This window comes from Oppia nitens, unplaced genomic scaffold (genome assembly GCF_028296485.1).
Source record: "Oppia nitens isolate AA-2021 unplaced genomic scaffold, nextdenovo-longstitch-racon4-pilon3 scaffold8_pilon_pilon_pilon, whole genome shotgun sequence".
NCBI lineage: Eukaryota > Metazoa > Arthropoda > Arachnida > Sarcoptiformes > Oppiidae > Oppia > Oppia nitens.
Window position 1 is genome coordinate 774781 of NW_026533252.1, and position 13801 is coordinate 788581.

Consider the following 13801-nt stretch of genomic DNA (forward strand, 5'->3'; position numbering starts at 1 on the left):
ATTATCATTATATTACAGTTTTATTTTATATCAATAGTTTTAATAAGATTAATTTTAGTTTAAGTTATATTAAAAATATTTTTAATTATATTATCAAAACTTTAATTATATAAATTACAAATAATCGCATTTCTCAAACAATATTACTTAATAATATTTATAAAATAATTTATTTAATAAATATCTGTTAGAAAAAAACATAAATTATTAATTAATTAATGATAAATTTTTATTTGTAAAAATATAATTAAATAGATACAAACCTTTGGAAAAATTGAAAACGGAGGACAACGATTAGCTATAAAAATAAAATTAATATTTTATTTAGAGAAAAATCAGTATTAAAACAGTATATTTTTTTATAAAAATTTAACAAATATTAGAAAACAGTGACAACAAACCGCATAAAATAAAATAATTGGGATTTTCTTTCATAACCGGTAAACACAAACTTTCTGAAATACAATTGATAATCCCTTTACAACCCTTTGCGCAGACATTTAGATACAATAGCTCTATGAGTGGCATATTTCTGACGATATCCACTTGTTTGATGTAATTACAGGACATTAAACACGACCGACATGTCTGACCACATGAATCTTTGTCTCTTCTATTTATACCCGGCTCTAGTATCTCATCAGTCAATTCGTTTAATTGGTTTATATGATCGGGATTTAGTGGAAGCACTTTATCTGCCAATGGATTCTTAATAATGAGAACTGAATTTTCATCATTTGGTAAATTGTTGTCAATTTTATCGTAATTTTCCAGAAACTTTGGACTCAAATTGTAGTCATAATAATCATTGTAATAATCGTTGTAATAATTGTAACCATAAATACTGTAGTTAGGCTTAGTTTGCAATAAAATTATTAACTCTAGTATTAAACAGTATTAAAATTAGTATTATATTGATAATATACAATTGTCTTTATAAAAAACTTACTTATTATAAATAAATAAATATTGAGAGACATTTTGTTTCCAACAATTTAATTTAACTGTTTATACTATAAATTATTACTTATAGTGAAGTAAAAATACAGTATATTTTAATTTCCTCTACATAAAGTATTATATAATAAATAATTATACTAAATTAATATAATTAAGTTATAATATTGTTTATTAAAATCATTTAAAATTTTGATAATATGAAGATACAACATAATATTTAAAATATATAAAGTTAATAAATAAAATGAAATATTAAATATATTCACTTAAATGTTTAGTTCAATACCCCAAATGCTGTACTCAAATCAAAATACTTAAACTTTAACTAAAAAATTCAATTTATTTAACTAATTATAATATAAAAATTAAAATTAAATATAAAATATAATATAATTTCTTAAATAAAAATTTAAAAAATGAGTTCTAATTTATAACTTGACTATATATTATGATAAAAAAAATTAAAAAGTTTTGAGATAATATTTGAAATATGCACCGGGAGGTGATAGTAAAAGTGAAATTTAATCCAAAGTTAATTGAGTTGATATATTGATTTGTGTTTCATGTATTTAAGTTTAGATAAGTATTTTTAATTTTAGAAACTTTARAAATTTTTGAATGATATAATTTAATTAATTAAGTAATTTTCACTTTATTTGTTTATAAATTATGTACATTTAAAATAATTATTTCACACTAACTAAACACATATTCAAATATTCTTTACTTGAGAAAAACCTATAAAATAAAAAATATACAATTAATTAAACAATTTGTTTTATGTAATTATATAATACTATATATATTTGATCATATTTGTGAAAAATATACCTTGGGTATTACTGGAAAAAGTGGACAATTGTTAACTATGTAAATAAAATCAATTGTTAATTATTGAAAAATTATAATTATCAAAGTTATTAGTTGTTATTTACCACAAATAATAAAATAGTCGGGATTTTCCTGCATTACTGGTAAGCAATAGTTATCATTAATACAATTGAGTAGTCGTTTGCAACCCTTTGCACAAACAACTAAATACATGTATTGAATGAGAGGCACATCTTTGGCCAGTTTAGCCCCTTTGATGTAATTACAAGTGTCAAGACATGAGAGACAACTCTTATCACAAGTAGAAGTAGAACTGGAAAACGGATTTCTTACTAATGGATCGGTTTTGACTTTCAAAACATCGTCCATCAATTGGTCATCGGATTTGATAGACATAGGCAATAGAAAGTCATCTAACTGTCCACTCGGTAACGGCTTTTTTGATCGACCAGATAAGTCATACACTTCAAAGTTTTCCATTAAATAATTTTTAAAAGGAATATTCTCATACCAATTGTAATTATAATAATCATCGTTATAATCCTTATCGTAATAATTATCGTTTGGCTTTATTTGCAGTAAAATTATTATATCTATTCAAATATTTCAATTATGCTAACTATTATTAATATATCAAATCACAACTAAGGTTTACTTACTTAGAATAGTCAAATATAAATACATTATGAAAAAATAGTTATAATTATATAATTTAATATGTTAAAGTATTTACATTCTATAGTATAGTATATATTATTTATTTATAATATATATATAATATATATATATATATATCTTGAATTATTAAATGGAGTTTAATTTCCTGTTTTGTTATTATATAATATATTAAATATATTTATAGTATTTAGTTAGATAATCTAATAAAGTATAGTATTCAATGTTAAACTATTGATTAGAATAAGCTAATACTTTAATATTAAACAATTTAAATATTTTATTTATAAAAATTATAATAAATAATTGACATTTTAATTTTTAAAATTGAAATAATTATTAATTTTGTTTAATACAGTATGTCATGTGCAATAAAAACAAATAATATTTTGTTTATTTTGTTGTCAATCAATTTGTTAATTTATTGTACACAAAATGATGATGAATCAGATTCAGAAGCAGATGATTGGGAACCTATATATTCAATGGATTTAGAGAGTCCTTCTCAACAATTAGTGCATTCAAGAGCACCCAATTCATGTCAACGATCCTGTAATTACTTGAAAAATGCCAAAAATCTTAAAGGGGATCAATTGAAACAATATATGTATCTAACTGTTTGCACACAAGCCTGTAGAGGACTGATACCATGTATTAAAGATAACTCTTGTATACCAATTATGAAAGAAAATCCTGACTTTTTCTATCATTGTATTGAAATTAATTGCAAAATTATGCATATTGTAGGCAAAGTGTTTAAATCATCTAAAGAAAATTGTTAGTTAATAATAATTTATGATTTTAATTATTAGTAATATAATAATAAACAATAATTGTTAAATTATTTTATACTATCTTTAATTTAATAGTTATTTTAAATTAAATAAAAATATCTCATCATTTATGAATTACTTAATTATAAATTTAGCAGTTAATATAGAGATGGGCAAATAGAAAGTTTCTAATAAATTTCCCTGAGAAAGTTTCTAGAAAGTTTCTCAAGAATAAATTTCTATAGAAATTTAACTTTTTTGTTATACTATGGGATCCCCATATCTATAGATATTGTAAAACTATAAATATATTAATGAGACACTACTATACATATAATATTATACTATATAATGTAGATTACTGTATAATACTATATTATACAAATGGGATACCTATATAAATAATTATAATTTTTTAATAATAATAAGTTTTGTAAAATTTTATTCACTATTTTATTATATCATAGTTTAATATAATTAAATAAATAAATTTTTTACTTTAATTAATAATTAAAATACTAATACTAATATTTAAATATTACTTATAAAAACAATGTTAAAGATAAAAAATATCGAGAAAACAAAATTAACCATGGGGATCCCATAAATAGAAATTTCTTTTAGAAACTTTCTAGAAATTTCTCTATTATTTTATAAATTTCTCTTTTTTGCCAACACTAAGTTAATAACAATTTCCATATGGAAATCATTTTTAGTATTTAAATAATTTAAACGATATAATATAATTTTTATTAATTAATTAAAATGCCTATTAAACAATTTGTCAATACTTTCATCAGTAAGTATGAAAATTCATTATAAATTACTATTGTAATAAAGTTTTTAAACTTTTTGTAGTTTCTTTAATATCTACTAATTTATTGAATACGATAAGTTGTAACCAACGATATACTGATTATAATTATCCATTAGATAATTATGAAGATGAGTACAGTTATTATTATGATAGAGATTATGATAATAATGTAATGAATTTTGCAAATGATGTATCAATTGATAAAAAGTCAGTCTATTCTGACGATCAACTATTAAATGATTTAATAAATCCGAGACAAACCGTTTCGGATGTATTGGACCGATCGGTTGTGGCGAATGCAATCTCTGGCGGATCTGAAAACCGTAACTCAAATGATGACTATTGTGATGATGACTGTCCCTCTTGTATGAAGACCTGCGATCATCTCAAGTACTCATCACTACTTCATTTGCCGGCAACTCATGCTTTCTATCAGATTCTCTGTTCTCTCGGTTGTCGTAAATCTATTCAATGTTTTAAACAAAAGAATTGTTTGCCGGTTATGAAAGAAAATCCCAATTATTTTGTCTATTGTGTCAATAGTTGCAACATTTTCCCAGTGATGCCCCACTTATTTGTTTCAGTATAAAATTATTTTTGAAAATAATTATAATATTTCTAGTAATCATAATAATTGAAAATTGTAATTAATAATAATTATTAGTATATTTGTGAAATTATTACAAATTATATAATTATTTATAAACTAATATTATTTTCCTTAAAGTTTAATTTATTTATATATTTAAAATAATTAATAAAATATTATTTCAATCTTCATGTAAATGTATAAATATAATCATCAAAACCAGTGTTTCAAAAAGCAAAATATTTATTTATTTGATTTTCTACTATTAGATTCTTTTATATTTATTAATATCAGGGTTGGAAAAATACAAGGTTTTCAATTTTGGTTTTGTAAATTACAGTAAAATACAATGTACTGGATGTATTTTACAATTATAGAAAAATTACATTAACAATGATAAAATATTTATTTTTTATTAAAATTATTATTATTACATAATTTCAATATTATTATTAGAATCGTTGTTTTCTAAAACTATTAAAAATTAATATTAATTATTTTATTAATATATTTCAATACCAGAATTAAATTGAATAGTTAATTTCAAATTTTTTTAGATAAAAAAATTATTATTATTACAAAACATGTGTTTGTTTGTGAATTTTTGTATTTTTGTTACTAAGTGGCGCTAAATTTTTTTTGTAAGCCAAAATTGTCATGTAATTTACATTGTATTATACTGTATAATACGCTTTGTATTATACATACACTTTGTCTCTGCCAACACTGATTAATATAAAATTAATACATGATATTGTATGTACAGTAACACTACTGTAGTTTACTCTATAGTATTACAATATATTTATACAAATTAAACGATTACACACACTGTCGATACAAATACAGGTATTAATATTCATATAGATATTTAATTACCACTGCATTGAATTGCAACCAATGAGAGAAAGGCATTTAATTATTATTTTAGTCAAACTTTTTTTAAATATAAAAATTTGACTAATTTTTCCTCAAATGTCTAATCAATATCTCTATAAACTGGTTTCAAGATTAACGACAGTACTTATTAAACGACTATTTGTAGTCGCAATCATTTGTTTGTTTTAAAAACACAATTTTTGTCACAATTTTTACATCCCTTTCCACACCAGAAATTGGTTCCAAAGGCACACATCTTAAGTGATATAAAGTGTTTGATAATTATTAACATTCATTTTTCTAGAGTAAAGTTATTAATAAATTAAAAATAAAATGACGTTAAGAGAGGATATGCTAAGGATGGACGACTTGGAGACTCAATTGGATCAGATGTCAAAAGACAAGTCAGTGATGGAGAAGCAAATCGAAGTACAGAAAAATGTTATACAAGAGTTGAGACACTTTCGCGACAATTGTGTCAAATTGAGTGAATATGTGATATTGAAAGATAATAACAATGAATTGTCCATCAAATTGACCGAAAGTGAAGCCAGAGTCGAGTCGCTGACCAAACGCGTGACAACAGATTTGAATGAAATAGAAATTCTTMACCAAAAAAGTTACGAACAATCAGATGAAATCAAGAACTTAAAAAAGGATTTGAAATCGTGTTTGTTTACCATTGATGAACAAAATAAGATAATTAAAGAAATCAATGATATTAAAAAAGAGCGCGAGTTTTACCGCAACCAATATGAGACCACATTAACAGAAAACCAAGAGTTGACTCAATTGATTGAAGTTTATAAGAGTGAAGACATGAATAACGACGATAATGCCGGTAATGTGTCCAACATATCAATTGACGACTTGAACCAAACGTTGACTAAATTACTCGATTCAATCGATTATAATGATAACGAAGAGTCTTTTGAATCAGTGTTTGACATCAAACTCTTGGATATCGAGAAGGCGTTGGAAGAGAAAAAGCGTTTAAATGAAGAACTGATGGCAAAGACTCAACAGATGAACGAAGAGATCGCAAAATTGACAAAATTAAGACTTGATTTCGAAATGTATGACAAAAACTATAAAGAAAAACAATCGTTTGATCGCATCTTCAAATTGGTTGAAAAGCGGGTCTTGAGTTACGTTCCTCTTAACCGATATGTGGTTCCTATTAGTAGAAGAGTATTACAATCACTGACACCGTTGTGTATTATAAGAACAGTTTCAAACATTTATAATAATTGAAGAAATAAATATTATATAATTAATATCAAATAGTTTAGAAAAAATTACATAATTTATGTTTTAATTAAAACTACATTTAAATATATAGTTTATTTACAATATTATAATCAAATATTTTTTTGCACTATAATCCTAATATGATATCAAAAATTTGCATTATTTGTAAGTATGATTAAAATAAATAAGACAATTAATAATAAATAACTAAAAAATACAATTTTAATTATAATAGTAATATTGTTATCATCATTATTATCGTTTTCTAATCTCTACCAAAATTACGATCCGATAGATGGATATTATGTGAACCCAAACAAAGTCTATTCGGCACTTAATTTTCGGAGCAAACAATATACTGACGAAAACTTGTTGGAAGATATCATTAATCCTGACGTTTCGCTTTCAACAGTAATTACTAATGCATTGAAATTTTCCGGTGAAACACAAAAACCTAATATAAGATGTGCTGATGACTACTGTGTCAGTTGTCTACAGAAATGCAATCTTCTCAAGACTAGTGATCTGATTAACAAACAACAGTTCACTCAGTTTTTATATTTATTGTTATGCGCTGAGGGATGTAAGGGTAATGTCAAGTGTTTGAATAAAAACTTATGTTTGCCTGTTATCCCGGGATATACCAACTATTTTATCAATTGTGTCACTGCCTGTCCCATTGCATTAATTATACCACAAATATTTATAATGAAATGAATGAATATATATATATATTTCAATTAATGTTTATATTGTAACTTATTTTTGTTGTTGATTTCAATGTATAAAAATTGCTTACTATAACAGGTGTTTATTCTTGAATGACAACAATAATTGCATTAATTGTTTGTTTTTTCGTTACTATTAATGGCAAATTATTTAATAAAATATTAAATAAGTATTGCGAAAAGTAATAAATTTTAAATGTAATAAAATAAATGTTATAAAATATAACTGATATCTCATTAGATTTAAAAGGTCTCAATAATATTCAACAATTATTTTCTTAGATTTACCATTGATTACTTAAATATTTTATACGACTAACTGTTAGTATTATTTTAATACGATATCAATATTATCATTACTAATATTACTAATATTTGAATGTTATGAAAGTGTCATTAATTATGATAATAATGCTATGAATGAACATTAAATATAATATTGTAAAAATACATACTATATAAATATATTATAATTTTATTATAAAATTTTAATAATAAAAGTACTGTATGTAAGTAATAGACATTTTATTTAAATTTTAATCAATTATTTTTTAAAAGTATAATTTATAGACAAATCAAGTTTACAATTTTAAAAAAATTATTTCAATATTTAGTCATAAGTTAATAATAACATTAAACAGTTTACTACAAACTTAATTAATTGGAAAAATTTATTGAATTATTGTAAAACATTAGACATTGATTGACACAAATTGTAATTTATTTCAGTTGTTATCACTTTCGAGTACACTCTTGAGTACATTTCTCAATGGCTTCAACAGTGATCGGGTCTCTTCTGATTCGGTCACTTCTGGCACTACAACGGCTTTACATTTGTCAGAGTCTGCGTCATAATTGCTGCAAATCAGGTCAAACACATCCGACTGGAAGGCATCGGCGATGTGACCGAAATATTTTCTCGACTCTTCCGGACACACTTGTGAACCAACTCTATCGAAGCCTTTGCGGACACATCCGCGGAAATCATGAAATTTACTGAAAATTATAATTTGAAAAAAATATTATTATTAGCATTGCATTTATTAAAACACTATTTCATTAATTACCAGCAAAGGATCGGTAGTTTATCACTGAGTGGTGCTTTTTGTGCGCCATATAAAGACAATTTGTAACTATTAAGACATGATCTCATGTCAGGTATGACAGCATTACCACAGCCAGCATTCTTCACAAATTCTGTAAATTTATATCAAATAAGACAAAAAAAAACATTATTTCATATAATTATTTATAAAATTATTATTATATTACAGACCAGCTCTTCGTTCATTTGATTTACACATCCGTTTAAGAAGTCGTGAAATGCCAGCGACGGCTACTTCAGTAGCTCTTCTACCCGTTGGACTCATACATCTTTTTGTATAATCTTTGACACATTTATCGGTGTCCTTAAGTTTACCGCAAAAAGCTTTCAATTGGTCAGAGGAATCGGGAAATTTGGAATCAGGCGATCCTATTATGAATAACGAGTGAACGCATGTCTCTCTTAATGTCTCATTTGGACACTTCTTCTCTTGTGGAGCACTGATCACAGTTTGGATCACAAAATAGATACCTGTTTTTGGGAATACAGTTTAAATTAGTTTATAAAAGTTTTTATTAATTTTCATTACATACCAATTAATGTAAATAATATACTTTTATACATTTTTATACAACAATTATTATCAAATTATATATATATCAAAATATCAAAATATTATATAACTCGTACAATAATATTAAGTTATTGTAAGCTGTGGTCTAAACTTTTATTTATATACTTTTTCAGATCAGATTTTTGTTTTGTTTAATATATTAAGTTTAATTAATGCAAAATTTAAAAAATTAATATTATACAAAAAAAGTATGATATTATATAAAATACAAGGCTATTGATGACAAGTTTGTACCTATTATTATATTATTACACAAATTAGTATTTTGATGAAATAAAAGTACATTTCAAGGATAACATTATATTACTTTATAAGTATAAACACTTAGAACATTGTGACCTATTGTTGACCTTTTATTATTCAAATTGCAATCAAATAAATTGACAGTTTTTTCAAATAATGATGTTTTTTATTTATTTTCTTTCATTATTTCATATAAATTATATTATATATTATATWTTTGTTATATTGAGTGTTGAGCAAATATTCATACAAAGTAAAATAAAAATTTTGATTTCTAGGAAATTCATGAATATTTTAAAGTTTGAAAAATTGAAATAACAATTAAAAATGTTATTAAAATTTTACTTTTAAAATATACCCAATTTACGAATGTTTCGACTTAATTATATAACTATATTTATTATTGATTTATTTAAATTATCTTTTTAATTTAATTTTTAATTTAATTAATTATAAATCTTATAATTAAAAAAAATTCTTTATTCTTAATTGTAATCATTATAATATAATTATTATTTATTATTACTAATATATAAATATTATTTTACTTATAATTGCAAACTTGAACTGAACAATTAATTTTTATAAACATATAAGAGTTATTTAACAATAAACCATCAAAATTATGCAATATTTACATTTTATTCAATTTATATTAAATTCTTTTAAATTAAATACTTATGATTTATAAATGACTACAGTTTAGCATTTATTTCAAGGAAATAGCATAAACTTATATCATATTAGAAGTATTTTTAATTTTAATTTAGCAAAAATTAATTAACTTTATATAATTATATAATTACTAACTATAGCTAATATAATAATAGGGATTTGTTCATTAAATAAATTTAGTGGTATTAAAAATTAAATACTCTTTAAATTCAATACTAATACAACATAGATTTCTCAATATATTTTTCAACAAATAAATTATTACAATAAAAATAGTATATAAATTTATGTTGAATATAATGATTCAAAAGTGATATTTGAGTTATGTCATATTTTACAAATTATTGAAAATATTATCGGCTATGTGTTGTCCGACTCCATTGTGGTATAAAATGTATTATAATATATAATTATCCAAAATATAATATAACACCATATTTTATTGGACAGCAATGAGTTCTGGAGATTTACCACCGATGACTTAAGTCACAGAAAACAAGGTTAGTGAGTATACTGTAAAGTATATAAAGCATATTATATTATTATATGATATTTAATTATCAATAGAAATATTTAAAACAACCATTCAATTTATATATTATAACTAAATTAAGTTTGTAGAATACAATGTAATTGTATTTAATAATAATAATTTATACATAATATAGTAAAAGTAAATTACAACGGCATACATATGTAAATGTATAAACAGTATCGGTAATACAATAATATAAATATAATATTAACATATTTTTAAAATAAAATCATTTAACATAAATTAAATTATAACAATAACAATAATAATAACAATAAAATAAATAAAATATAATAAAATATAAGAAACATTTAGAAATCATAGTCGTCATCATCTTTGACTAATATACCGATTCTTTGACCAATAAAACGGACACATTTTGTCACTTTTTCTTTTACCAAATTAAGAGACATAGCGAGTAAAGCCATACCAAACAGTAAATATAGAGCACAGATGGCTAGTGTTATCTGGCCGTCGGCCGGTGTCGACAATACAGTTCTTCCGGGAACCAGATCTCCGAAGCCGATTGTCGACAGAGTGACAAAACAGAAATAGGAGGCGTCGAGAAAAGTCCAGTCCTCGGAGTTGGAGAAAAACCAGGCGCCGCCACAGATATAACTGATTACTAAAGTCAAGCAAACAGTTATGGGAATACTTTTTTGTGTTCCTTCGCTTTCGTCTTCTGATTCGTCGCTTTCATCGCTGGAACCGGTGCTCATCTGTTGCTGTAATGGTATTATTGATTGTTCCGAATATAATGGTTGAGCACCGGTATCATTGAAAAATCGGACAGAATTTACATGTTTAGCCATAGGATGATTGAGTCCTGAATTGATTGCTGTGTGAAAACTTGGAGGATTTGTGGTGGGTGTGGGCGATGGTGTTGGAGGTGGACCTGATAGTGACAATTACTATTATATTTAATGATAACTGACAACAATTGATTATACCTGGAAATCTTGAGTTAATGTCCATAATCTCATCATTAAGTGCATACTTATTGCATATGATTGGTGTTGAGTCCCGATAATCGCTGTATTTGTTTGACCGCCAATTTGATGACTGATTGTATGGCATATATAATAAACCACTTCTTGTATGAGTAGTCATGGGTTGCATTTCAATTTGTTGGCACACTTGAAGGTGCCGTCGACGCAATGATTTGCGCTTTTGGGACGGTTTTCGGTGACGTTTGGGTGCAATACATAGATAGCACAAACATTTCCAGTATATAAACTTAAATGAATGGGCCATTGCGTGACCAATACTTGATAAGCAAAACAATGTTAACGGTATACCTATTATAGCGTACAATATCGTCACTATTTTGCCCCAATCTTATCAATAAAAAATTAATTAATTTACAAAATTAGTTAAAAATATATAAATTATGAAATATTACCAGTTCTCGGAGCAACGTTTCCGTAACCGATAGTTGTTATAACTATTATAGAGTAAAGCAAAGACCCAGAGAATGACCACTGCGACGACTTTCGGATCAAATCATCACTGCCTTAAAGTAATCAATAATTTTTTTTAAAACAATTTTGATTAATAATTAGATATAATGATGTTTTATTAATATAATTAATATATTTAAGAAAATATTAATAATAACAACAACAAAACCAATTGATACCATCGTATCCTTTTCGGAGAACAGCTTCGAGAAGATTTTTCTCGAAGTGATCCAATGTGTCTTTGGCCGCTTGTGTCCACTCAAGTTGGTTGAGAACAGTACTCTCTTGTGTGATATTCCAGAGTTGTTGTATCATATGTTCCCTAATTGTCAACATTTCCAGTCGCTGTCGTTCTTCGTTCTTGAGCTCCAATGCCTGGAAAGTGAAGGCACCCATCACTGCATAACCAATAAGTAAAGTACAGAGACCTATGTGTGAGAACAAGAAAGTGGTCACTTGTCGGCAATAATAACAACATTTTCCGCATCGACTCAGATGTTTACGACCCGTAACTGCCATCACTACTAATTGTCATCAAATTATTTAATCAAATAAATAATAAAATTCAAAAAGAAATAATCCATCAATCAATCAATTATTATATCATTATTAGAATAATATTTAATAAATAATAAATATATCATATATTTAATGGTAAAACTTGTTAAATAAATACAGTAAAAACAATTTGTGAATTTTCAATACACCTTTAGAAATGAGAGATAACATCAACACAATGTATGGCAGAAAATATATGAATAAATACTAAAAATAGATTGTTTCTAAATTAAGACTAAATAAACCAATTTTTGGCACTAAGTATTTGCTTATATTTTCAATTAATTTATATATAATTTTTTCACTTTTCTAAATAAATAAACATTATTGTAGTGCAAAAATTTATTTAAATATTCTTAACATTATTTCATTAGTTTATCTTAAAATTTTGGTGATATTTATGCTAATGATGTTATTACAAATGTTCAGTCAATATAAAGCTTTTTTAAAACTATTATACTGTTATAAAAAAGTTGATCATATTATAAATATAAAAGAATCTTAAAAACAAAAACAACAATTTATTAAATAATATATTAAATTATGTAAAGTTATATAATTTTGATATAATTACGTAATAATAATTATTATGGCAATCATATAGTGTAATGTCAATATATAACATTAATTTATTATCAATAATATATTGCTTAAACTACTTGTAGAATAATTGTTGAATTATTGAATATTCAGATAAGCTAAAATAGCTATAGCTAAAATATACAAATAAAATTTTAATTGTATATTTAAATAATATGAACATTTTTATATTTTTAAAATAATAAATTTTCTATCTAAATATATTTAATTATTTATTAAATAATATTTATTGTCTAAATTACTGTTTAAATCAATCGACTTGGCTTTGAATCTAGGCTTGAATCACAATTGTTTCTAAACTAAAAAATAATTATAAAATAATTGTTTAAATAGATTTAATATATAATTGTAATTACAATATAAAATCAGAGTTAAACAAAGTTTTCAATTCTAACCAGTTGAGAATGCTAGAAAGCATTTCCACACGAATTCCTAATCATAATTAAAAATTAAATTCAGTATGATAAAATAAAATCAACTATAGTTATGTAGGGTATCAAACGATTTAGTATTACAAAATAAACAACTATAGTCATGTGGGGTATCAA

The 13801-nt window shown here is 24.2% G+C and overlaps 4 protein-coding genes across 4 annotated transcripts; all 4 read right to left on the reverse strand.

Moving 5' to 3' along the window:
- Window positions 1-138: 138 nt before the first annotated feature.
- Window positions 139-1006, reverse strand: LOC128964286 (uncharacterized). The gene is made up of 4 exons (XM_054310867.1): window positions 950-1006; window positions 402-881; window positions 264-298; window positions 139-184 (listed from the first exon to the last, which is right to left on the reverse strand). The coding sequence occupies exons 1-4, from the start codon at window positions 978-980 to the stop codon at window positions 170-172; spliced, it is 561 nt and encodes a 186-aa protein (XP_054166842.1). The 5' UTR covers window positions 981-1006; the 3' UTR covers window positions 139-169.
- Window positions 1007-1683: 677 nt separating this feature from the next.
- LOC128964074 (uncharacterized) lies at window positions 1684-2280 on the reverse strand. Its single transcript, XM_054310633.1, has 3 exons — window positions 1896-2280; window positions 1792-1826; window positions 1684-1698 (listed from the first exon to the last, which is right to left on the reverse strand). The coding sequence occupies exons 1-3, from the start codon at window positions 2269-2271 to the stop codon at window positions 1684-1686; spliced, it is 426 nt and encodes a 141-aa protein (XP_054166608.1). The 5' UTR covers window positions 2272-2280.
- A 5826-nt stretch (window positions 2281-8106) lies between these two features.
- Window positions 8107-9249, reverse strand: LOC128964285 (uncharacterized). Its single transcript, XM_054310865.1, has 4 exons — window positions 9142-9249; window positions 8780-9079; window positions 8571-8700; window positions 8107-8499 (listed from the first exon to the last, which is right to left on the reverse strand). Exons 1-4 carry the CDS (start codon window positions 9170-9172, stop codon window positions 8229-8231), a joined length of 732 nt encoding a protein of 243 aa, XP_054166840.1. The 5' UTR covers window positions 9173-9249; the 3' UTR covers window positions 8107-8228.
- A 1697-nt stretch (window positions 9250-10946) lies between these two features.
- On the reverse strand, window positions 10947-12614 carry LOC128964075 (TWiK family of potassium channels protein 7-like). Its single transcript, XM_054310634.1, has 4 exons — window positions 12275-12614; window positions 12038-12148; window positions 11586-11972; window positions 10947-11530 (listed from the first exon to the last, which is right to left on the reverse strand). The coding sequence occupies exons 1-4, from the start codon at window positions 12612-12614 to the stop codon at window positions 10947-10949; spliced, it is 1422 nt and encodes a 473-aa protein (XP_054166609.1).
- Window positions 12615-13801: the final 1187 nt, after the last annotated feature.